At 34.6% G+C, this 27,351-nt stretch overlaps 1 protein-coding gene and 2 non-coding genes across 12 annotated transcripts; 2 read left to right on the plus strand and 1 right to left on the minus strand.

Annotated features, from left to right (window-relative positions):
• The first annotated feature begins 552 nt into the window (after nt 1-552).
• On the plus strand, nt 553-27,114 carry LOC117243360 (NAD kinase-like). Of its 10 annotated transcripts, XR_004495444.1 has the most exons (10): nt 10,466-10,731; nt 11,662-12,279; nt 17,514-17,597; nt 21,829-21,958; nt 22,424-22,549; nt 22,672-22,843; nt 23,938-24,290; nt 25,213-25,267; nt 25,352-25,434; nt 25,883-25,948. XR_004495444.1 is itself a non-coding variant. In XM_033510774.1 (9 exons), exons 1-9 carry the CDS (start codon nt 740-742, stop codon nt 26,073-26,075), a joined length of 1,308 nt encoding a protein of 435 aa, XP_033366665.1. In that variant the 5' UTR covers nt 553-739; the 3' UTR covers nt 26,076-27,114. The 10 variants fall into 10 exon arrangements, 9 of the variants coding, with proteins under 9 accessions (XP_033366665.1, XP_033366667.1, XP_033366668.1 ...); XM_033510774.1 differs by lacking the exons at nt 10,466-10,731; nt 11,662-12,279; nt 25,352-25,434 and adding exons at nt 553-852; nt 2,691-2,744 and having other exon boundaries at nt 25,213-25,295; nt 25,883-27,114; XM_033510776.1 differs by lacking the exons at nt 10,466-10,731; nt 11,662-12,279; nt 25,352-25,434 and adding an exon at nt 553-852 and having other exon boundaries at nt 25,213-25,295; nt 25,883-27,114.
• Trnag-ccc lies at nt 6,413-6,483 on the minus strand. Its single transcript has one exon. It is a non-coding gene; the product is annotated as a tRNA-Gly (tRNA).
• Nucleotides 12,563-12,634, plus strand: Trnae-cuc. Its single transcript has one exon. It is a non-coding gene; the product is annotated as a tRNA-Glu (tRNA).
• Nucleotides 27,115-27,351: the final 237 nt, after the last annotated feature.

A 27,351-nucleotide genomic window follows, 5' to 3' on the forward strand; every position in this document is an offset into this window, starting at 1 on the left:
AAACACTAAAGCCTACCGTCGTCTGCTGTAAAACTGCATCGTCTGAAAAGCATTCACAACCTCTATTTACATTATTCAACGAGCAGTTTAGACAAAAGTGCAGAATTTCATAACGAAGTAATTTCCATTATATCTTTACACAACTGAAGAATATTACGCAGACGATTGAAGTCCAGGTCGAGCAAGGTAACATGGACCGTTGAACAAATGGACTACTATGAAATGTCATCTACCATTCTTTTGTCTTTGATCACCTAAGTGAGTAGACGCGCGGACAAGAATCGAAGAACCAATAGGGAATAAAGCGGGAAGTACAGAGATGATTCGAAAGTGGAACAAACGGTTGTACTAAGCATGTATCGCAAAAGAGTAGATTGCCGGGACTGCGACCGAGGATAATAAAATTGTACGGCCGGTATTAACACGAGGATATTATGTATTCGGCGAGTGGCGAGAAAAGTATGTTGGAGGGAAGGGAAAGAGGGTTCCATTAGAGTAGCAGCCAATCCATAGGCGTAACAACCTCGATAAAGTTAACTCCGTGAGTGTTCGCTTTCAGTACGCGACGAGACATCTCTTGGTGTGGTTCTTGCAACTAGATCCTCTGCTGATTCATAGTGCACCCATCAAAACAAGTTGTTCTCCAACGTTGTTTCTCCAATCAAATACACCACACCAACAGTTATTTTTCACGGTGATAGAACATACAGTAAAAGGAAAAGAAAGAAAACTGAACAGGATGAATGAGAGAGATCTACAGTTGGCTAGAGCAATGGTGGATCTTGAGTTGGATGAAAATGCTCCGAAAAAAACGATTGTCATCAAGATGCACGATAAACAGCAAACGTTCAGGTAGTGTTCGTATCAATATCTTGTTAAACTAACCAATTAGTATTCTGTTAAAATAATTGACGCAAGATTAAAGTCGAAAAATGGTTTGATTATAAATTACGATTATGTGTTGATTGGTGAACTTTAATTGATTCACGAACGATCTATAATTTAGGATCGATAGGTTGTTCCAATTATGGAATATCATTTAAATTTCATGAATCGTGTGTGAATCTACGTCACCGATTATAATGCGCGTTGCTTGTTACACGTATTAACTCGCGTATCGTAATAGTATTTGATTTTTGTCGCGTGTATAATTAATAGAAGCTGCCGGCCGAAAATAAATTGGCAGTCGCGTCTATCGGGCCCGCAAGGAGCGCGCCTGTGGAAGACGCGTTAAAAATAAGAGATACGCTCATTGATTGTGAGGCACGGCCGTGACATCCATGGACACGAAATTTCCTTAGAGTTGGTGTAAAAGTCAAGGCCAAAGAATGCTCAAACCTGCTACGATATCGATTAATTTATATTAAGCAATAGGTCACAATGTGAGGCTGACTTTATTTTTCGAATCTTTTTGTGGTGTAATGCTCGGCATTCTTGCCTTAAAAGCAATTGACTGGAATTCGACTCCTAACCGTCGCCCATGATTTATTTTTTCCTTTCTTCCAGTATTATTATTCAAACGAAATCCACAAAAGAAACTCGTGATAACCACCCATATTTCTATCTTTTCAATCAACCAAGTTCAAAATTGTCTTTTTATTTGGTTTTAGATTTTTATTTACTTTTTATTTTGTTTCTAAATATGTGATTTTGTGAGTATCTTGAACGTTTAAAAGATGGTGGCCTTTATAAATAGACTGAGGATTTCAATACAAATTTATATTTGTATTATTATTATACAGTCAAAGAAATGAGACTCAATCAGAGTTTTATTTCACTTACTAAATATTGAATAGTTTACTTTGAATATACTTTTGTACACACTCTCAGATATATGCATGAATATCCTCACTCTAATTACGAGGCTAACTATAATATTATACAATATTATCCCGCTTAAATATTGGTTTATTGGTTTTCCATGATAATTTGTAAATCTAGATCTAATTATCCGCATTTCGAATATCTCATATTAACATACATCCTTTTAGTCATTAAGTGGCTTTAAAACCAGAAAACCAATAAAAATAGACTTATTATGTCTTTTATCCGTGATCTTCAAGTATGACAGAAAAATCACAACAAAGATGTTTATCTTTCTATCAAAGATCTTAATTTCTTTTCCTTTTTTTTTTTATAGTCCTAATACTTTCTACGTACTACAAGCTTAGATCGAAACTCTTCACAGAAATGAATTAACCGATCTAGAGCAAGGCCGGAAACGGACCTTGCCATTCTTATTTCTAACAACGCTCTCTATTTTGGAATAGTGCATACAATGGAAAGCTACGTATAAATGCACGCACATCGTGATCGTAATATTAGAATTATCATATTATTGATATCCAATTAATGTTTAATTAGCGCTCAATCAACAGTTTATCAACAAATGATATACACACTTGTTAATGACCCACAGCCTCATTTCAAACTCTAATGAGATCTCTACATTATTAGCAAACGGAGTGAATTACATAAGTCATTTTTATATCTATTTTAATATTAATGTTTCTAACCATCCTTGTATGCATACATTATCTACTTATCGTTCTCGTACAAATACAAAATTTCTATGATTCAGTTTTGAAACAGCTGATACTGAAAGTTCTTCAAAATGTTAAGGATTTGATACATGTTACTTGACTAATCTATTCTTCACTGATATCTAACCAGTTCTCTTTCTCTTGAAGCAACACGCGGTGCGAGTTAACAGTCGATTACTTGGAGGCAGTGGAACCGCGAAGGTAACGCAGATTTCTACTTTTTAACATTCTTGTCCTTGTAACTAGCGCCATCAGCATGACAAAAGAGTCCTTGTATGATCTTTTGTGTTTTTTGTGTTCCGTAATATCTTAAACGAGATATATGTGTAACGCACCGTTTATGTACAGTGTTGTGCAAAAGTTTTTGGCCAGACAGATTTTTCACTTTACATTGCAAAAGCAATATTTTAAATTCTGCCAGAATCAAAATAGGTCCAATATCTGCCAGCAAAAAGATAAAGAAGCGTAATTAATATTATTTTGCTATATATGTATTGGTATTCTTTTTACTCGCCATATCTTTATACGAAATATTAATCAATATTCTTTTATATATTGCTTTTGCAATATAAAATACAAAATCTGTCCCATCTGAAACTCATATCATGACACTGTATACGTTTACAATGTTTGAGTTTTTGCTTGGAATGCACATCCATTCCTCTTGTTCCTGTTTTCGTAAAGAAGCAAACTTTCTCGTAACACACACGAGAACGCTTCCTAACCCGAATTGCTTCCCTTCCTTCTTTAGCATGCTGTACGATGTTACTTCAATATTTCTATAATTTAATGCATGGAATTTGTTTCGTCTGTTATTGTACATGTGCTTTCTAATTAGTTCTAGATTAGTTCTAGATATGTTATAGTCATAGCCTTCATCGAATTGTCTATGCCTGTTTGTTAGTTAAATACGATCACTTTATTTGCTAAATACCCTGAAGCATAGTGTAGCTTTTCATAACTGGCGTGACCGTTTTAAAAAAGAAACTAGCTTTCGATCGACCGAATGTTGCAAATTAACCTTGAGCCTTAGAAGGAACTTTCTCGCAGTGCAATTGACACGCACTGAGGATACTGGTTTCCAAGCGTTCGAGAACAAGTTAGTCCTGTCGTATCAAGAAAGTTAATCCAATTCACAGTCGTTCTAGCTGCTTTCATTTACAATCATCGACGTCAACCTGGTTCAAAGATCATATTCCTCGTTACGATTCCTCGTTATTATTAAAACGTTTAATCAACTAGGAACAATAGTTTGGTGCATAAAAAGTTTCACTTTCATTTAGAATAAATGAACATTTAATTAACCTTTGAATGCATTGTATTATTATTTGACAATATACATATGTATATTTCTGAATATTATTATAATAGCTATTAGAATATTTGACGCAAATCAATTCTTTGTGTTATTATAGTAACTGTTATAATATAATAGTTGATGGGTCTGTGAACCACCTGTTGAAAAAAGAAAAAGTTGCCAATATTTTTAAGTATCTCATTATACAAACATGAGAATATGCATTTACGTGTTACAATTTACAAAATCGAGGAAGCAAATATTTAAGCGAATAGCCTGTAATATCTCGCAAATGTCGATTAAAAAATGTTGATTAAATAATGCTTCTGCTTCTATGTAAACAGTTATTCGAAGAATGTGAATGATTACCACGTAACTTATCCAAGCATGGTAACCTGCATGCAGGGTCGAGATCGCGGTCGATCTGCCTATATTTGTCAATACTCCACTATCATTTTCAAGATCACAATGTCATTGTCGTCATTCGGCGATAATAGTTTTTCTTCGTCAGTTTATGTGTACTTGAGTGACTAAACGATGATCTCCTTTTCTCCATAATTATTGTAAACAAAGTTTTATAACAAAGCAAATCGACTAGTAGCTGATTATCGGTAACTTTTATTAGCGATAGATGATAAACTTATATCTTATTAGCCGAAGTTATCGCTCTGTATCGCTGATTTTTCACATCGTACATCAAGCAAGAAGATACCCAAAAAGCAGGTTGACAATTTTGTTGCAAAAAAAATACAGATTCATCTCACTTATTCTTAGTTTATCTTGTATAATTCAGTTAATATCATTAGTGAAATGCTGAAACTTACGTGTCACGAATCAGTAATGCCAATTGATTTTCTTAGATAATTGGAACAAGCCTAGTAATAATCGTATTTATTAGAAAATAATGAGGTCTATAATCTACCATATGACTTGTCAATTTACTAATATTATTAATTACTCAATTATTGTGCAAGATTTAATCCAACAGAATAATCTTCATCATCGTTTAACACAATATAACCACACGAAAACTCTTAACTGAATTAGGAAAGTCTATCGAATGATCTTTGATAACGTACTAAAATAAGACTGAGCATGAAATCTGATAAGACTAACAATAAGCCTATTGTCAGATTGGGAGCTTTGTTTATTAGCTAGATAAAAATACTCGTGACTAGGTCAGATTCTTTAACCTCTTCACTGTTAGGTCTGTTGTTACCTAACATTTACAGAAACTTTCATAATTATGAAATTAAAAATTGCAATATGACTTCATTTTTTGGAACCAAATTCTAGTCAGCCCTTAGACGATTGGATTTCCACCGATTGAATTCGTTTATCTGAACATGAACTATTACTATATTACTCAGATTATACGAACTAATTATCTTAATAAAGACAAAAACAATTTCAGTTAGGTCAGTATTACAAGTGTAAATATGACACAATTAATTTCCTATAAAAACAAAAGTACGTGTTAAAAGATAAGGTATCTCTAAATAAAGAAATTATCATTCAAATGACGAGTTAATTCCTTTATAACGATACTTGAATTGCAATATAAAATTACATCTTCCTTCGAGAATACGTTCGAGCTAATATTGCAAGACTATGACTAATTCATAGTTGCTTTGAACTTATATATCACGTGTTCAATTTGTGGTGGAAAGATAAGGAAGCTGAGAGTAAATTTGGAGGGGACAGCGGCTTGGGAATTCAGAATCCTCAGGTCAATCAAAAATCACGACGCACTAGTAAAGCACGCGAACACGATCTGTTTTTATCAATGTTCGTTGGGTTATCGCTAAGGTTCCGTCTTATCATTGGAAATTTTTGTTTTTCTCCTTTGTCCAGCGAAACGCCGATCGAAAGTGTACGTTGTCGAGTCGTTTCAGTATAGTGGTACCCGTTATATAGTGATGCAACGTAGTGGCAGTGTGCTGAGTAGGGCGGTTTTGCTCAAACGATATTCAAGTATCGATAAAATTATCAGGTATGGTACTGTTATCGGTAATGAAACAAATCCTCCAAGTTAACCGGGCTATTGCGGATAAAATTTCATGTCGAATTACCATGATAACGAAGATCAAAGTATTTTCAGTTAATCCGCAGAAGTTAACCAATGCAAAATGGTAGAATACGTTTACATTAAATGTGGCATTAAAATATAGAAGTACGAATTTAACTGGCAAGTGTAGTGATAAAAGCTATAAAATACTGGTTAAGACTTTTTGAAAATGAAATTGATAACAATCATCGTTTTTGCTCTAAAAATTCTATTCGAATATTTTCGCTTAAAATCTGACATTAGAACATAGGAGTGATAAAAGTGATAGTAGTAAGTGTAGTAGTGATAAAAGATATGACGTATTGCTTTAAATTTTATCATTAGAACGTAGAAATATGGATTTAAATGGCAAGTGTAGTGGTAGAAATTGTCAAGTAATTTTCTTTTAAGAAAAGATTAATATGTCACGGTTTCAATACATTAAATTATTTATATTTAAGAAATATTAGAAGGACATGCGTGTATTTCTTTAGAAATATTTTCCCAAAGAAAAAAAATATATTATGCACTGCCCGGGAATCGAACCCGGGTCGCAAGAATGGGAATCCTGCATGATACCACTACACCAACAGTGCTACTTGCAAAGCGTAGATTACTTTAGTGAAGATAAGGTTACGAAATTCCAAGTATTTTTATACTGTTATATTTAGAAATACTCAAAATACAAAATAATTATATAAACATTAGCAATAACCTTTCATCGTTTTATACGAAGAATCCTTGCTCAAGTTTGTATATACTGTATTGTATATGTAAGTATGTATAAAATCTGATGTAGTAAAGTACTACATATATGCAGTTGCATAAAATTTTCATTAAATACCGTTGAAATGAAAATGCATATTTTAGCGCTTGAATTTTTACGATCTTCTTATAATATAGATAAATCTTAAAATATGTAAGAATTTTTGAAAAAATACAAAAACAATCAGAAATACAATGATCAGAAGTGGAACACAACTATGCTCTCGCTTATACAGCAGCGCATATTTAATATTGATTCCACTGTATGTCAGAGAATTGTACAGTATAATATTGAATTTATTAATTCTTATTTTTATGATATATTAAAATTTTAATGTATATAAAATTTAAAATAAATAATCTTCCCTCGCATTAAATTTTGATTTTGATTACACAGAAATTTGATTATGCGAACAATATATGTCATTTTTATTTCTACTGTACCTCAAAATTGATCCCAATTTTATTTCATTCGATTTCATTTTTTATAACACATTTTCCTTCAATTGTAAGCGATGTCATTCGTTAAATTTGCATAATTTTCCACTTTCCTGCTCATCGTGGCAATTTAACTGGGGGAAACGCGATGATCGCTTGTACGTTCGTTTCCACTTGCTCGCCACTTTTAGCGTCTTTCTAAAAACACGTAATCTCACTGTTAACCACAATATCATCCGCAAGCCACCAGTTTTGTATTCCTCCGCGAGAAAGTATTTTATTTCATGAAATGCATAAAATAAGTCCATATTATCTTCCTGTGAAAAACGCTCGTCTGTTAGATCTTATTATAGAAATGTTGCAGACAGATTTTTTCTTGAACATGTAGAGTACTAAAGAAGGTTGTATTCAAGGACAAAATAACAAACCACTCAATGATTCACACAGTACAAAAGCTATATTTAAGAACGAAACTTCCAATTCTTTAAAATTTTCTTTCTTCAGTTTTCGAGTAGTTCTATTATCCACTCTATGATTCACACAGAATAAAAGCTAAATTTATAAATAAAATGGAAATGGTAACTTCTATTATACGTAGATCCCGAGTTTCTCAAACTTATCTCTAGTTGACTTTCAAATGGCACTATTACCTATTCGACGATTCACATAGAACTCTCTTTCTTGCTGACACCATAAATTTACGCGCTTCAATCGCCACAGATACACCAGCATAAACAATTCAATTCTCATTCCTTCAATCCTCTGTCGTTCCTCATTTACACGAATTTTTGTTTCCACCAATATAATCATGGCAATCGTGCTTCATTACAGTGTTAATGAAATATCAAAATATTTTATATGCTATAAAATATTATACGCTTTCTATATAATAAGTGTTTAAATATCTTCATAAGTCATTGTATGTATCAAAAATATCTATCTTTATCTAAAGTATCTTAACAGAAAGCAACATATCGTAAAAAGCGTAAATTATTATTTTTAGTCGCATATCGAAAAAAAAGTGGAAATAATGGTACAATCGGTACGGCCCTGATGAGACGCTTGTTTCTCCACGGGACACTTCACTCTGTTTCTCGCCCATCGGTTTTGCAACGCCGGCACTGGCGGCCGCAATAAATTTTGATCACTTTCATACCATAATTGCATTACACGCAACTGGTTTACAGTTATGCCTTACGACTTGCTTGTTATATATATTCTCGCAGAACGTACCACTGTTTATTATGCAATCGATGAAGCATCGAATGGAGCGCCTCGTATTCACGAGAAATATTTTCTTCGCGATGGAGCTTTACTGACATATACACCGTGAGTTTAAATCCTTGTTACAAGCGAAGTCAAGGAAATTTTACAGCTCAAGATAAGACGAAAACCAAAAATAACAAGATTGCGTTGTAGACTTCATTTTTAAGAAAATCGAAATTGAAGGTTTGCCAAGTAGTTATACGTGGATTCGCTTACTTCCAAAGTAGATCGAAATGAATGATCGACAGGAAATTATCCTTTGTGTGGAAATAAGTGCAACATATCGAATAAATTTTTCTTTTATTTTCTCGTGTTTCCTTAAATTTAAGCCCACGGTATACACATATTTTAGTCTATTCGCAACTGTCTGACAGAATAGGCGACAGAAATAAACGGCATTGTAGTTGCGAAGTCGACGACCGGAAGTCGACTACGGTTTTTCTTATCAAGATATAACGCCGGAGGGAAAACGGTAGAGAAAAAAATAATGGACATGAGAGGAAAGGAAATTTCATTCTTGGAGACTGTCTTTCTATCTAAAGATATATAAAATTAACCATTGTAGAATTAGGTAATATGATGTGATTCTTTATTAAACAAAAAATTAATAAAATTGATCGTTGAAAAGTGAAAATAGATAAAATTGATCATTGAAGAATAAAATTAGTCATCATACATACGTGTAAATATCTATTATTAATATGATGAATCAAAAGTCGGATATCCTATTAGATTTTAGAAAGAATAATAAAAATAGGTCGAGTTCAATTCGATTTAGGCTGTCGAGCAGCTGTATGGTCTCTTTGAAAATGAACCGTTAATCGTTCGTTCGCCTTTCATTGTCGCTTTTACCACGATTAGCGACTAGCTTAACTTAGTGCCGAGACTACCATGAAAGGAACCTTTCTTCTTTCAAGCATTTCTCTTTTAACAATGGGAGAACAAAGGGATATGTCGTGAAAAGGGTATCTAAGTGCATATGTTATCTGAAAGTTCCAGAAAACCATATGGAGCGCAGGCGCAAAGCAACAAGTATGTACATATGAACTCGGAATCTTTGAAAACAAATTAACTTGAGTTTCACGAGAAAATCTCACTCTGATAATAACCAATAATTAAACAAAATTAAATACGTCATTTACTATATACTCTTTGTCTTATGTTAAATAGCAAATTGGTGAAATATCACATCCAATAAGATCTTTGTTTACTAATGTAAGAAGTGCAGTTTAGAGGTGTTTTTGAACTTAAAATTATACAATCCGACTATACTACGCTGCTGCTATTGTCAAAATGTTCTAATGTACTCAATACGGTCTGATATTCGTTAGGGTCCGTTATGAAAACGCAAGGGCCTTGTTGCCAGATCAATAAAGGAAAATTCCTCCATTCTCCCTTTCCCGTTATTTTAAACTTTTGTACATAGTATGTAGAATATTCCAACCTGGTGTATCCTTTCCAGTTATATACCATATCCAGATATATACGGAATCCATATATATACACTAATATACACTAATATATATACACTATACAGAATATATATATATATACTAATCCATCTTTTATTGACAACAAGCATTATAAAATTTTTAAGTTTTACGAAGAAACGCAAAATATGAATACAATGAAGTAGAATAAATGGAAATTTCGGTGATACTCTTTCGAAAGATCCTGTTGAAAGGTTTTAGACAAGGTTTACTGAATTTGCCACTAATAGTGATCATCCCTAATTAACAACATTCACTGAATCGTTCTGGAAATTTATTGCGGATGGAAACTCAGCGGGGAAATATACAATCATGGAATAAAATAATGAACTGTTTTAGCAATTACAATCAAATGTTCATCTATCCAATCAATGTTCAATGTACCGTACCACAGGTCCTTTCATTAAAAATTTGGAAGTTGCTGAAACTTTGCAATCGCAGAATAATGTTACAACAAATGTTGATGGCCACGATCGAACGATCCATCGCCACTTCCCCTACATGTTTTTTATCGTGTACTGCGTGTACATTCAGATAGTTGGTGCAGATTGGTGGGGACGTGTGTGAGTTAGAAAGTCGTAAGTGCCTTTCAGAGGCTGTAGCCAGTACAGTCTTGGTTGCTCAGTGAAATCGGAGCAGTCGTCGATCGAGGTACGCTCGTTACTGTATACCGTATACACTTACGCGATCGTTTCATTCACCAGAATGAGAATTCCGGCTTCCAGACCTCGTTTCTATACGACGCGTTCGATTTCTATTAAAATGTCTCCCTAGGAAGCACTGTTATTTGCGAACTAGCTCGATATATCTCAAACGAGCAAAGACGCTCGCGCAAACATTTTTTTAGTCGCGACGATACGTTTAAAAGCTAGAATTCACGGCCTTGTAAGTATGCTTTCTCTTTTAAAAATAGTTGTGTGTAATTTCGCGATTTGAACGATCGACGAGCGACTTTGTGCGATCAAGGAAAATTATCTTGAAAAACTGACCGATTTCTCGTCGCAATCCATGTAAATTTCGATACCAAATTGGAGACAATTTAAAATAGGATATTCTTGTCTGTTTAAGCGATCGATCCTTAATTGCGATTGACACAACCATCGATATAAAATTAAAGTTAGTTTGAAAAAATAAGATAAACCATATTAGTGATCTGATGATTCCTAATTACGACCTACGTGTATACGTAATTACTATAATTTTTGTTTCCAAAATCAATACTATGCATATATTTTATTTCCATATTCACACGCATCCATCAGAATATACATTTGTAGAAAAATTTGAGATTTACATATAACCTTCGGTACGATAATAAATACTAAAATAAGGTATCGTATATATTACATAATACTTGTAACATATTTTTGCTGCTACTATACTGCCAGTTTAGAAAATAGACCGTTACCGAAAAAATAAACTGAAGCGGATGTTTTAATAAATTGTAAATCAAAACGATGAATAATACAAATATTTTCAACGAGCCATTAATTATTTCTAAGTGCAATCTTTCTGAACTACAAGAAGTAGGTTCTAATCATGTTAAAATGAAGACAAATAAGTAGAATTGAATCTTTTATGGAAATTGTGCCAAAAAAAGTTGTTGGCTTATTATATTTGAAAAAATAGTCATTCGTTTGAACGTTGAAAATTGTGCAAATTGCACGTCAAGCATAAAAGATGGAGGCGAACTTACAAGCGACAAGTGGGAATTGCGCAACGCTTGCAAAGTTTCATTTACATAAGCGTGCAAGTAATATCAACTAAACTCAATCTAACAAATTTTTTCCTTATTCCAACTCGCTCTTTGTTAAGTCTAAGCTGGCATAATAATCTTCTTCGTTGCGCAAACGAAAAAAGAAAGAAAGCGGTGCCTCATAGGGCGTTCGAAAGTGGCGCGTTAATCAAGTGTCACGTGATAGGTAGTTGATTAATATTGGAGATCCGTCATGGTCGATCGCGTGTGACAAAAATCGTCAAAGGTGTTCACGACTTCGCAAAGGTTACTGTAAAATCTTATACCAAACGCTATAAAACAAGGGAACGTAAAAATAATTTAAAAATTATTGAGACATTAAAACTATTAAAGTGTTGAATATGTGCGTGAAACCATGAAATGTTTGATTTGTGTAAAATGTGTTGCTTCGACGGGGAAACGTTTAGACTGGCAAATTATTGAAAATATGCAATAAAATCCATGATTCAGCACGAAGTTACTAAAACTATGTTGAAAACTAAAAAAGATGTTGTATGGGTAATAAACATGGTGGGAGATAAACAGAGACGTCGAAGTGTGAGCGAAATGCTCGATTGGCGATGTGTCGTCAGGAATAAAGGGGACGATATGGACGATACATGCATGAACGTGCCCTTCCTCGAGGACTACGACAAGGATACGAAAATGCGTCGCAGGAAACGTTCCGGTACTTGGCCGTGAGTAAATTACTTTACGACCCTTTGAAAGATTGGAATGGAAAAGTAATTCCTTCTTGGGCTGCTATAATTTAATGAAAAATGATAAATACGCGAGAATGGTAAATTTGATAAAATATTGATAAATATGAGACTTAGTTTTAGGGTAAAATTTGTATAGTGGTAGTGAACTAGTGATTGATTGATTGCAAATAATTTAATTACAATTAACCGATTAAAGTATATAAAATAGTAAATTAGGGTCTGCTTAAAATTCGAAATTTTTCTGTATAGTAGTATGTAATCCGGTATGGTCTAGTGGCTAGGATACCTGGCTCTCACCCAGGAGGCTCGGGTTCGATTCCCGGTACCGGAAAATTTAATTTTATTTTTGGCTATTTAATATTTTAATCTTAGGTTTATGTAAAAGGCAAATTTTAAACTATGAAGAATTAAATTAATTAGAATAATTTTTTGTTATATATAATTATGTATATGAAGCGAGCGTGAATTTTGTTGGAAAGGAAATGAAAAGTAAACCGAATGGTATAGCGCGACTATCACGAAACCTGTACATATACAGCTGTTCAATTTCGTAATTAAACTGGGACCTCGCGTAATCCGATTCCAATTCGTGCGAAACTTGAGCGAAGTTTGCTTGCTCAACATTCTTGTTAGTCAGGGACACTTCATCGCGACGCCCGTGCAAACTGACAATTTGTCTGGCGTATAAACTATACATATTGTCGAATAATCGATGAGTGTGGTCTGGGAAAAGTGAAAAAGTATTAAATAACAATTACAGATACATTTACGGTTACTGTGTAATGCCATAAATTTTCAAGAAAAGAAATTGTAATGTATTTATCATAAATTGAAAATAGAAATCAGATTACATTAACATAAATTGATTAAAAAAAATTGTGAATGACATTCATAATTTATGTTAATGCAAATTTGGCTGTTAATGAAGTAATACGTATAATATAATATAACTGATTTAATACTCCATTCGATTATCTTTTCTGCTTCGTTTTTGTTAACTTCACATTGTCACTTTCATACTCTAAATTGCGTAAAAGTAGTTAAATAAAATCATCAGAACATAAGCGTATATCCGGTACGCAATTGATTGGTCCACAGTGTTAGAGCATGCGTGGCGTACGTCAGGCGTCGCGACGCCAGCGTCGACCCGCCCGTATCGTCAACGAGCTTCGTCTATTTATTAACTTTTATTTAATAATGAAACGTGCCTGCATCAATTCAAACCCTTCTCTCTAATATCTGAACATATTCTGTGTGCATCATTGAGAACCTCGACGAAACAGGGCGTCTGTTTTGCAAATCGGTCAACATGGACGACGCAGAATTGAGGTAGGACTGGAGGTAGGTGTTGGTTAACCTAAATCTCGCGCGGGGACATGTGCTCGTGCCGATATCAAACACTGTTCGCTTTTTCCAATCTGTCGTTTATGTAACAGAAGCTCGTGATGCAGGCGTGATATCGTTTAACGATTAATTAACAAAAATAGCCAACGCAGAAATTATAGAACTACAACGGTGCTTAATTTCGTCGTTGATAAGACCACAAAAACAGGGGATTAAAGTTAAAGGCGATCAAAAAGTTGTGATTTAATTGGTATATACTGTTATCGTTTATGTAAATAAGAATTGAACCGTAGTGACCCATGCATATTTTTAAAAGACGTTCTACGAACTCAAACGTTGTTGTTCCACTGTCTAAATCCAAAGGAACGGGACTATTTGTCCTAGGTTATGTCGCATGGCAACGAAGTAGACCGTTCCAAGTGGAAGGATGACGTTGAGGCCGGCGGAGGTAGACATCATTAAGGGGGCACGCATTGCACCTCGTTTCGCACACGTGTACAAAAAGGTCGGAGTACCTGTTGGAATCGGCATAGTGGGAGTGTTTTCTGTTGCTCCTTTCTTTTGTGAGCGAGAACGCGTTCACGTTTTGCCAGGTAGATTCCATTTTTCGCAGCTTGTAGGTCGGTCACCGATGGCCCTATGGGCTACCGTAAGCCTTTACACGCCAATAGCGGCCCCGTTAACAACCGTCGCGTTCGGAATTTCAGAAATTCACGTTCGATGCAATCGATTACCGAACCGGACGTAGCCGTGAGCCGATCGTTTTCTCCTTTAACAGATCAGAGTCGAAGAGAGAGCCGACAACAGGTTGGGAAAGAAAATCGATCATGGTGTTTTGCAAGCTTTCCATGCACGGCAATCTGGGCCAAGCCACGATTAGGGATACGTGATCGTTGTTGGCGAACAAAAGGGCTCTTTCTCTTTCTTTCTCTTCTTCCTTCGTTTCTCATCCAGCGTGTTCATTTTTCTTCAGGCTTCTCTTTCTCTCTTCGAGTTTCTCAATCAATTGAGAGAAAGTTGTATGTCGAATAGTTGGACCGAGTGAAACCGAGAGGAAAAAGTTACCTAATGATGTCCGAAAGATCCTTGTAATAATTTGTAAAGATTGCTTCTCATTTTACTATTTTTTTCTTCGATTTCTAAATAATTCGGGTTCTAGTGGTTCGAGTATCTGTCGTCATTTGAGATCAATGACACAGCACTACGATCTATACGTTTATACAGAAGCGTACTATAGAAGATTCGTTGCAAGATAAGATAATATAATACGATATAATTGGATATTATTACGTAACGTTAGTGTTAGTGTCGACAAGAACCATGAAGTTTACGGTATACCGACGGTTCCGTGGAAAGAATCCCATAATTGTTGGCTACCTCCGATCTGATCGTCATTCTGCGTGCAGCCACCTTGGGATTCGGTCCTTTCTAAAAAGTTACTGCCTTCGAGAGAAATGTTCGCTGATACATAATGCTACGCTTGTGACTAATATCATTTCCCTTGGTTCTGGACGGTGACAGTGATGTGAAAATTTGATCGTGTTTGTGGAACAGTGAATTTCTTCGAGATCTCTCGATAATAAGAGAGAGACGCTGATTCTATACCACATAGAATCATTGGCGTACATCGATTGACAAGATTGAAATAAATAATGCACGAAAGATGGTTATTGATGGTTCGCTTTTTTGAATAGGATTTTCCAACATGAGTTCGGAGTTAACAAATTAAAATCTTTTATCGTCGCCGATAAATAATTCGTACATTGCTGATTTAATTATTAAAATTCATCGAAAAAGAGAAAGGTCGTGAAACTTGTTGCGAATTCTCAACTAATTGGCGATCGTCAGGTGCAATTGATCGATCGATATCGTGAATCTTGAACGAGATTAACGTTCAAGGTGGAAGTAGAGATACGGAGTAATAGTATGTTTAGTTTATTTATTTTCACTCTTTAGTATATACGAAGAAAATCACTGGCAAGTTAAGATGCTGAATAATGTTTTGTTTAGCTAATTTAGTTGCACTGTTGACTAACACAAAGAGCATGACGCTCTGATGAGAAGACTGTTGTAAGACTTCCTTAAGGAAGTCTGTCCCCTGTCTACTCTCTGTCCCCTGGTTTTCCTTCGTACCATCGTTTCTATGGGAAGGAAATCTGTTCTTTCAAATCTTGTAATTGTGTATTCTCGTAGGCACATATCCTCTGGTTTTGTTGTTCGTTTACTTTAGACAAGACGCATCATGACATAGAGTTAGTTTGGGTTAGGTTAGGGTTATGCTTATTACTCTCTTTAATGACGTCATTATCGTAAAATTTATAACCATAAATCACATCAAAAGTAGGAAATTCGGACTTTCCCAAAAAGGAAAAATGTATCATCCGAGTCAGAAACGAACGGCAACTTCAAATCCCGAACAAAATCCTTTAGAACCGTTCGACTAATTTATTCAACGTAAACATAATTTTGCCAGTGCTATACTGTAAATATTAAGCAAATTAGTGAAAAAGGATATGACGAGAGAGGCTCGATGCAAAGAAAGAACGTGCCCTTGAGAGTAAATCTTACTACTTCTTGGTAACTCGCTTAGGGGACATCGCATTAATTTCACATTAGTCGACCTTCGGATTTTAATGACTGCATAGTTCCGCAAAACAAAGACGATTTTGCAACGTTTCAAGAATCTTCGTGTTTCCAGGCGAATGATATCCTACCGTTGCGACTAAGCTTTTACTAAAGTTTTCGCGTCGACTCTATCATGAAGAAAAATTGCTGCTATTAGCGGTTACTCGAGCCGTATCGAATGATATATCTATTTCATCAATTGATATAACTGTTGTACGCCAACTACATATTTAGGGGAACAACAGAGTGGAACACTTCTAATCCAACTGAATATTTAAACATTATATTCTGCTCTGAATAACGTTATATGTGTATATGTATATCGATGCTAAGAATAAGGAATAAGCTAGAAGATAAGTTAAATGGACTTTTTTATGTAAGATCTGAGAAAGGAATTAAATTTAACGTAGAACTGATTAATTCGATAAAAGTCTTACAAAATGGCAGACCAAGTCTCACCTTTACTGGATATTCAGTGCAATGACCATTTTCATTTTAATTGCGATATGCTTGATCGTCTCAGGAACGGATCGATCACCTCGTCGGCAGACAATATTCCACGGAGCAGAGTGCTCAGGTAGACACTGTTTTTTCTTCGAAGATTTATAATCATGTGTCACAGTTATGAGCGTTATGAATTAGCAATTCTACTAAGTTTCTGCGTAAAGCAATTACCGTCCAATTTCTTTATTATGTATATACATTACGTCGAATTGAAAAAAGAAACAAAATATTCATGTACTCGAATATTGCATTTTAATATTTTCACATATATATGTATATTGTATATGTCTATTTGCCAGCTTCTAATACATTGGCCGCTCAGTTTTCAAAGGACTCGTCAGTTTTTAGTTTTTAATAATATTATATAACTAACAATTTAATCTCATTCTATATGTCATCGATTAGTTATCATTTTTTTTATCGCTACTTCTAGCTATTTCAATTATCATTTATCAAGTCATTCATGCAAATGTATCTTTTTCATATGATGTTTACTATTAATTCTCTATCTTGACGTCAGTGCCCGTTTGTTATTCCGTCAAAGATTTCATTAATAACAAAATTATAATATAATTAAAATACAGGTTTCTTTTCTCGTTTTACAGCGATAATAACAGAACTTTGTTATTTCTTACGGAAAGTGAAAAACAGATAGATTAGATAAGAATGATAAAATGTTCGTAACTGTCATAACGACGACCTTAATTGTTTATTCACTTGTTTTTTTTTATTTGCAGGAGAACTAGAAGTCTAAATGCACCTAGTCCCATACAACAATTTGGGCCATGCGGGCGCATCATGAAAAATTCAGCAATGATCATGTGAGTACATATATAAACTTCGAAAATATGTATTAGATCATTCCATAAATAATATAATATACATATGTAACTTTAAAATGTAAAAATTTTGTCAATTTTATCGAGGAATAATATTATTTATTTTCTGACGCTATGCTCCACCTTTCTAGGCTTTCTTACACAACTGAACTGATACTGTTATCGGTTCAATATTAACGCAATTTGACGCAAGTTACAAATTATCGGTGTTGATAGATTGTTTTGCATAACAATAAAGCGCGTAAATTCTACGCGCCAATTTTACAGATCACAATTTGTTTAATTGTCTAAAATAGTAAAATTGTTCGGTAGAAATTCACAATCTGCAACTTGTCATTTATCGATCCATTAACATGTTGAATGTCATGCCAGCTTTGCAAGGTTTGGCCGAGTTACCACGATGAATTTTTTATTGTGCGATATATATAATGCTGAAATATTACCCCATAGCGCTATAGTGCAATTTTGCTCGATTCACTTATTTTTTGAGATTATCAATTACCTTATATTGTTTCTTCGCGTTGCTAAATAACTGTTCCATGTTGTTACGTCCAGACACTTATCATAAACCCGGACCCGCAATCCTAAAGAACCGTTACAAGATTTAGCATTTTCTACTTTATTATCAAGGCTCTTAATTGTCACCAAACAGCTTTCAAGTCGAAACGTTCCTTAGGATTATTGTTCATTAAGGTGAAACACGGAAAAAGCGGGTGTTTCCATGTTCTACAGCCATTGGTGGGGGGCGCACATAATAGATCTATATTTCATGTATAAATAAAATTATTTTCATACATTTTATACTGCATTAATTTCGTCACACCATTGTAGTAACGATGGTAATGATAAAAAATGTATATCTATTGACGTTTGTTCTTCTCTCTTCATGACTCATCTTGGTGCTCCGGCCACCGGTGACCCCCATAGCATTCAACGTGCTAACATTATTAGTTAATAAATTATTGTGCAGGAACGCCCCGATAATTTTTAAATTCTTTTATTGAAAAATTCCAAAAATTGTGGTGTCAAATATTGCATTATTACTTTAGAAAGTTGTTTGCCGACCAAATGCAGAATTTTTAAATATATCCTTTTATTCTATCCAATGTTGAACATTGAAACGGTAAAATAAACTTGCTTCTCGACTCTTATTATTATACCGATTATTTCTTTACTAATAGCTATTCATAATTCCATGTATAATTCTTCCAATTCCCATAAATTTTAAACCTTATCTGATCTTTTATTAATGTTATTCGTACTGTGCATGTGAACTGTATGTGTATAATGTCGAACGACTTTACTGTGAAATGACTCGATAATTCCAAAGTTTAAAAAATCATACGAAATTGGAAAGTATCTTCCTCTGGTCTTTTTTTTCGTCTCGGTTAATTAGAAGGTGAGTTTACGAAGCAAAAGAGAGCGTACCAAATAAAAACTACGCTGCACGCGAGTATTTTGACCTAATTATCCGTGACAATGACTTTTTAAGCGAACCTAAGCGTTGTTTTGCCAGTGTGAAGTAGAAAGCGGTTTTATAAACTCAAGAGGTACGTTGTTAACGAACACATTGAGAACCAAGCAGAATATCTCGATCTTCTTAAGTAATATTATGCTAACAATGTTGCTGTCATTGTGACAATCACATTATGCAACGAAAGAATCGAGAAACAACTATGCACTGCGTTTGATTCTGGATGTGTTTTGTACACATCATCGTCAGGAACTTTACATAACAGTATCTAGTTTCATAAATTTTGTGAATTAAAAACAGTGCGCAATAACATGATTATAATAATTTAGTGATTACTGAACATATACAGTTTATGTGCGTAAATGGAAAAGAAGTCGATTAACGATTCTTTTTAGCATATCATTATTTTTGAATGTAAATCGACACGATTCGTGTGCTTAGATAAGCTTTCATTTCAAGCATTTTTAATATGAAAATTAAGACGATTCATCCATTTACATATACATGCAATTAATATTCAGTTCTGTCTATCAAAACTGTTTAATTAATAATCTTTCGTATCGATAAATCCAATGTATAAAATTTTGTAATGATCAATTAAAATTTTTTTTTGTAAATCTGTTACGTCAAAATTGCAGCCAATTTACTTTTTATATCTGAATAAATACAACCAAAGACTATAAATCGTAGTTGAACTTTGCGATCATTATTGAACGATTAAAATATTAATGTACATTAAATATTTTTGAAATTAATGAAATTTCTTAGAATAATAATAAAGTCAATGAAGGTACGGAAACAAATAAAGCCGTGCACGTGTATCAGTTATTCGCGTCATTTCAAGTATTCTGCATATAAGAACGCCCCACGATGCTCTCACGTGCATACGAAAGGTCTCGTGCGCTTGCGCATCGTCCAACTGTTTACCGTTAAAATACGTAGCGCTGTGTTCGGTCCACGTTCAGTACGAGTACAACTCTCAGTCTAGTGTCACCATGGTTGGTTCTATCAGGTAGGTCTGACAAACTCCATAATTTGACAGTAAATTACCAAATCAAGAATTACCTCCGTTTTCGCTTTAGTCATGCACATCAGTGTATACTTATCATCGGCTTTCTATCGCGACTACTTATCAGTGAGAATTTTTGATTCTTACGTGATTTGGCAATTAAAAGTTACACAACGAATTCGACACAGAAAAATAAAAACATTACAAATTGACCTTAAAAATTACACAACAAACTCAGCACAGAAAAGTGGAAACGTTAGAAGTGAATCTTTGATTTATGACAATTGGAAATTATACGTTAAATTATATATTTCTGTTGAGTAATGCGCAAGTATATTCCCTACGAAATAGTTTCTCTACACTATTTTCATTTGTATATCTTATCATTTTTTCCAAATGTTTTTAATAAAATTGTTGACGTAAATCATCAATAATCGGTAGCAGTAATGAATGATATAAAACCAAGACAATGACCGCGTTCGATCATAAAATATGTACATAATCACACGTTTGATCCCCGTGACCCTAATTTACTGATAAGATTTGCAATCGATTACCTTTATGTTAACACTTAGCCAACCGCGCGCGCTGCAGCGAGCTATACGTTTCCGCCGCGCTCGGACAAGCCAACCTATACGCTGTCAACCGCATATTTTTCCAAGTATCTAGGACTAATATTCATTACTTGAAAAACAAAGAAATCTAAAAATTATTTAAGTGGTTAATTATATCTGGCGGTAATGATTTTATTTAACGATTTCACATATTGTTTATCCAAAAGATCAAATTAGAAGTTTACATTAAAAGTATAAAATAATATAGGTAAAATTAAAAACATTAAAGATAACTAAAGATTGATAACACAACTTGAACGTGAAATTACAAATTCATAATGCATTTTAATATTTTTTTACAGTGTCGTATCGTTCGATTATAACTTTGTTTAGTCATAACTGATAGTGTAACTTTTTAATTAATTTTAACACCACTAAATTCCTGTATTTTATTATATACTATACTTTATAAAAGTAGAAAAAGTGGCGAATTAATTGGGAACAATTCCAGATAAACAATAACTGATAATAACAACAACAACAAAAATGAGAACGCGTTGCTAAAGTCAAAAAGGGAGATCTCCCTGTTCGCTTACGCAGCGGTGTTCTTCACAGAAGGGAGGTCTCCCTATTCGGTTGGCTAAGTGTTAAAAAGAGTTCGAGTCGCGCGCGGTAGCTCGTAAAGTATGTTAAAGAGTTCAACCCACCGTATCTTTATAGATTGACAATATTCATTAGGTATAAAAGTCCAATTCATCCTGAAACGTAAAAAAATTCCTATCAATCAGAGCATAAAACTTCAACGTGAGAACTTGTCGATATTATCACTAATTACACCATGTCATGTTTAAGATTAAAGTTTTGTAATAATAAAGCCTCCAGAAGAATCGTTTTATCGTTAAGAAGTGTTTGAGCGATCAATATTATTGTGAATATCATTGCCAATATTTTGTGTCCACGATATTATTGTCAATATCATCGCCAATATTTAAGGTACTTAAATTATCCTACGTAAGAGACCTTCTGGACTTTACAGAATCTTTAGATAATTCGTATACGTATATTGTCAATACAATGTTGAAACCCTTAAATATCGACAATAATATTGATCGTCTGAACGATCCTCTAGAATTTCATAGAATTCGATTAACAAATTTGCCGTTTATTTTATTGCAGGACCATTCAGGATCCAGCCTCTCAGAGGTTGACGTGGTATAAACCCCCACTTACTGTTCTAGTCATCAAGAAGGTCCGTGATAACTCGGTATTGCCACCGTTTGTACAATTAGTCACATGGCTAATAGAAGTAAGTATTATTCTCCCCTGTCCGACCATTTTGTATGTATATTGTATAATTGATGCGAAAAAACTCTATCGATTCTTTGACTGTTCGATAATTTTAATTGTGCAAATCACTGCGCATAATTTGAGGTTCGATAGCCAGATCTACTGGACAAAGAGGAAAACTATATTCGAACGTCCGTATATATTATTTAGACGATATCATACTTTCACTTGTGCAATCATAGTCAGACTAGTTTCTTTGCGAAGACTCTGTGCTCGTGCTCTAGTCTATCGATTTGAATCACGTGATTGCACTTTTTTCATACACTTATCTACACTTAGTCACATAGCTTTGTAATATATTTCTTGCAGAAGCGAGGTTACGCATTTTGTTAATCTAATGACCAACTTATCTAAAGGCCAACGAGCATTTTTAAATTTTCTATGTTTAAAATTCATGAAATTTAATGTTTGAATGTTTTTGCAGGAAAAACGAATGGTAGTGTTCGTCGAGGCGTCTGTTCTGGAAGATCCAGCCTTAGCTAGGGACCTTAGATTTCAGGCGGTTCGAGATAGGCTACAAACTTTCAGAGATGGCACGGATGACCTTCAGGTAATCATTTTTAGCCGCCATAAAACGTTTATTTGTGCTCTTATTGATTCTCAATAATTAAAATATGTTTCTATTGTATTATTTTATATTATATGTGTCATTATTATATGTTTTTATTCAAGGATCGTATCGACTTCATCGTGTGCCTGGGAGGCGATGGAACTCTTTTATACGCCAGTTTATTATTTCAACAATCCGTACCACCAGTCATGGCATTTCACCTTGGGTCATTAGGATTTCTCACCCCTTTTGAGTTCGATAATTTCCAGGAGCAAGTAACAAATGTACTAGAAGGTAAGCACGTAGAACTTCTCAACGATGATCTCAGCGATAGCGATGATCTACGTCCTTCAATATTTCCCTCATTTCTTCCTTGTTGATAGCACAAGGCTTCATAATGTTTAACAAGAACGCGAACCCTTGATATATTTTGTGCAATTATTATATACTGCTAACAATTCCTCCACGTGATCATTCGTTATTCACATTAAAAAGCATGACAAAAAACGAAGGATTTAGAGAAATACTAAAGGTAAAATGTTACGCCACGAGACTTACCACAGGCTGTATTTTCTAGCTGTCGCTCGCGGCCCTATGGTGTCGCAGGCAGATCGTCTTATTTGCCCAACGGATGATATACAATGTATCGACGAGCGCATAGTTGTAGCCAAGCAGCGAGCTCTAGAAACGTCGATTTTTGTCCGTTACGTTTTCCAGCATATTGGGAGTCGTCTTCCAAAGAAGACAAAGAAATGATCGCAGGGCAATCAGTCCCCTCCGACGAGCCAAACGTTATACATCGAGAGGTCTGACGAGCAAAATCAAAGACGCATAGTCTAACGAATTCATTGAGAGATATTGTAAAGTCGAGTCAATTTTCTGTAACATATTACTTCATTCATTGTTAAACAATTTGTGGCGTGTTCATCTGTTAATACAGTGTTAAAGTCAGTGAACCACCTCTGTTATCTTAATCGAAACAGGGGAACGACTATTTCGCGGCGTCGATTAACAGAATCGTAGCGAGAATTTACGCCTCTCGCTGACGCGTTTTCCTAGCGACCGCGTCTCTCCGCGAACGGTCGTAACGTAAAATAAACGTGTTGATCATTTTACTATACAGCAATTATAGCGCTATTAACATCATATTTATAACCGCAACCATTGACATCATAATTGATTCAACTCTCCGCTCAAGTTAGCCTGGCATTTAATATTCTTTATTTCTTCAATATATTCTTCTAAACATTTGCATAGACAAGAAATAAATCATATGAAACAACTAAGTTGCTTATTGAAAACCTATTAGCACCCGAGACTTGTGCTTGAAAGTTGACAATGTGATAAAAAGCGGGTTATAAATCTGACGATTGTTTGCCTTGCTTTAGGCCACGCGGCCTTGACCTTGAGGAGCAGGCTGCGATGTATCATCATGAGGAAAGGAGAAGAAGATAAGGAGGCGAAGCCACCAACGAATTTGCTGGTGCTGAACGAGGTCGTGGTGGATCGAGGCCCGTCCCCATACCTCTCGAACATCGACCTCTTCATCGACGGAAAACACGTCACCAGTGTGCAGGGTGACGGCCTGATCGTGAGCACGCCGACTGGGTCGACTGCGTACGCTGTTGCGGCTGGAGCCAGCATGATTCATCCTTCAGTACCTGCGATTATGATCACTCCGATCTGCCCTCACTCTTTGTCCTTCAGACCAATCGTTGTGCCCGCCGGCGTCGAGTTGAAGGTATTTCCGAATTTTTTTCACTATCCTACCAATATGCCGGATACCTTTTATAGTCAGCACAAGTTTCGGTACAAAAGGTCTTGAATTGCGAAAAAGAATCGAAAACGTAAACTCGGAAAAATTTCGTAACCGTAGGAGAATTTGATTAGTAGACTGTAATTGTAGAATTCCACGAAATTTTATTTGCAATAATCTATTTTTGTTGGAAGATTCTATTCTAGGAGATTCTATCATATTAATTGAGAGATTCTATAGAAATCTTTTGATCAGAGATTTTAGATGTTCGCAGTCCAATATCATAGAATTTTTAGAATCGAGAAACTTCAAAGTGATAGTCAATACTGTAGTCGTAGAGTTACGTAAATTCAGATTTGCAATTGTACAATACAAGTCGATGTTTCACGGTGTATCACTGTGCTGCAGAATTCTTAAAATCAGACATTCTGGATGTGAGCCAATTCTTGAGGGAAATCCGTTTCAATGTTTTATCATCATTGCAGCTAGAAAACCACGATTCTAGAAATTAATGTAGCGTTAACATAATAGTCTGTCCGTGTGAGTCACTAAAGGTTCCTTATCATAGTGGTGTCAGTATTTTATGATGTTGCCATAGAAGGAAACTTGGTGGATATCGCCCACATTCTCAGACCATGCGCTGCTTTGTTATCCTCTGAACAAATTTTCAAACCGTTGTTCCAACATATATTTTAGAGAATGTATGCTACATACCATCAATTAGACTTACTAAGTTGTAACATAGATTCATCCTGTTTTTATATTTATTGCGATCTGTGACATGTGTGTAAGAACAGAATGAATTAATGTCACAACCCAATACATTCTGTTGATAAAGAAAAGACAATTGTTAGAAGATATCATGCTCCGTTGTTGAAGATTAACTGAAAGTTCTTTTCTATCATAGATCTCAGTTTCACCAGATAGCAGGAACACCTCATGGGTATCGTTCGATGGCAGAAATAGGCAGGAACTTTTTCATGGCGACAGGTAAAGATCAATCAATTTCTGAATCTAACTCTCTGCATTTTTGGCTGTTATTACAGATAATGGCTAACAGCAGGGACTGTAGCACAGCTTACGTCTCCTTTGATGGTCGCAATCAACAAGAGCTACGTTACGGGGACAGGTCCGTCCTACTATTAAATACTATAAGACTTTCTGTCTTTTCTTATCTTCATCAGTTCTAAAAATTCCAGCTCTTCTAAAATATTGCAACTTATTACGACATTCCTTCATACATTTTTGAATTTTATTCTTCCCTCTGAAGTACGTTTCATTTTTCAATGTTTCCATGGTTTTGGGTTCATGAAGAGAGATTTTGATTTCATGGTTTTGGTTTCAACTCACTTGGAGAGTTTCCTTACAGCTACAACTGATTGTTTCTCAGATTTCCAGAATGTAAGTCAACTTACATAGCTGAGAAAATATGATATTTTCCTAGAAACGAGACGTTAGCTGTACTGCAAGCTGAAAGTACTATCGATGCTTCATCTGCTACTACTTATCACTGTTATCATGTTTTCATATCATATATCTTTTTTTACATATTTTTAATGTTTTTCTATTATTTTCAGTCTTAGAGTAACCACATCCATCTACCCAGTGCCCAGCATTTGCGCTGCGGACCAAATTACCGACTGGTTCGATTCATTGGCAGAGTGTTTGCATTGGAACGTACGCAAGAAGCAGAAACACTTGGACGAACTAAGTGATTTGACTCATTCATCCAGTAATGACACTTTGGACTCTCTAGATCGCGACAGCTAGGCTAGGCAAGAAAGTCACAATGCACTGCCTTTAAACCAGATCCTAAAAGATCATTATGATTTATCAGTAAGGACTGGTCTCAAAGAACTTCAATGACTCGCTGCATGATACATGAAAAGAACAAGCCTAACCTGTGTTCATTTTATCATAAGAATAGAGGAGAATGAACTCGTTTAGTAGTCGCTGAAGAAATTGAGAAGAAATAGTACGTACCCTCTAAGCGTCATTAGTGGTGCATAAATTCATGGTACACCGCAACTCAAAGCTACCAAAAGAACCTAATAGTATTTGGATGCGTCGTAAAAAACAGTGGATTAGCTATGTTGCAGAATTGCAAATTCTTCAAGTCGGATTCGTTTTTACGAGATAAAGGATCATCAAGAATTTACGTATAATCTGTAATTAATGCATCAAAAAGCCCAACAAGAGTGTTTTCCTATATTTCCAACGCATAATTCTACGCTCTACGACGACGTTCTAATCCGCGAAATCATTTCGGAATGGATCTTTATTTCCTTTCTTTTCTTCTTCCTTCTGTTTTTCTTCTTATTGAATTAATAGATTTTTATTAACATAGACAAAATTGAAAATAAAGATAAAAAACGCAAGGACTATTGTCGTTAGTGATACTAGTAGTAAAAAATTATTTAAGAAGTGATTACATCGAAGCTATTGAATTGATTTGTGAAAAAAGCATAGTTAATATAATTATTAATATTCCTTATAAGTAAACAATATTAAAGAAAAAGGTTATGAAAGACACCTCACATCATACATATATAATTATTTATTTTTCATTAGTTTTGATGCATTTTAATAAGTCTATGTTTCCTATATGGATTCATATTCTGTTAATGTTATCAAACTGGTTCCGTTAACTGCAGCAAAGAGCACATAAGCGAGAATCAACTAAAGATATTGTTGTTGATAAGTTTTGTGTTCTTACAACGAATATGATCCGGTTAAGGATCTTCTTTTTGTAAATGTTGAATGTACTTTTCCTATAAATGAAAATTTTTAATAAAGACATTTTTGTACTACATATAAGGTCTACATCAATAACATCGAGCACAATAATCTAAAATACTTTCAGACATTGCAAAAGATATAAACCATGATAAGAGAAACAATTTATTTTGTTCAATAAGGGATAATACACCAAAATATAAAACTAGATTAAAAGACAAATTTATGCTGAGATATAAATGAAAGTAAAAACAATTTGAGATATAATAGATATAATATAAGGATAATACATATGCTTGACAGTGAATTA

This window comes from Bombus vosnesenskii, unplaced genomic scaffold (assembly GCF_011952255.1).
Source record: "Bombus vosnesenskii isolate JDL3184/JDL3185 unplaced genomic scaffold, Bvos_JDL3184-5_v1.1 scf7180000013265, whole genome shotgun sequence".
Lineage (NCBI taxonomy): Eukaryota > Metazoa > Arthropoda > Insecta > Hymenoptera > Apidae > Bombus > Bombus vosnesenskii.

Excerpts from the sequence above, each read along its gene's own strand:
- LOC117243360 (XM_033510773.1), top strand. The coding sequence starts at position 12,110 with ATGGTGGGAGATAAACAGAGACGTCGAAGTGTGAGCGAAATGCTCGAT. Across the intron at positions 17,598-21,828 it reads AAAAATTCAGCAATGATCAT|GACCATTCAGGATCCAGCCT; the intron begins GTGAGTACATAT and ends ATTTTATTGCAG. Across the intron at positions 22,550-22,671 it reads ATGGCACGGATGACCTTCAG|GATCGTATCGACTTCATCGT; the intron begins GTAATCATTTTT and ends TTTTTATTCAAG.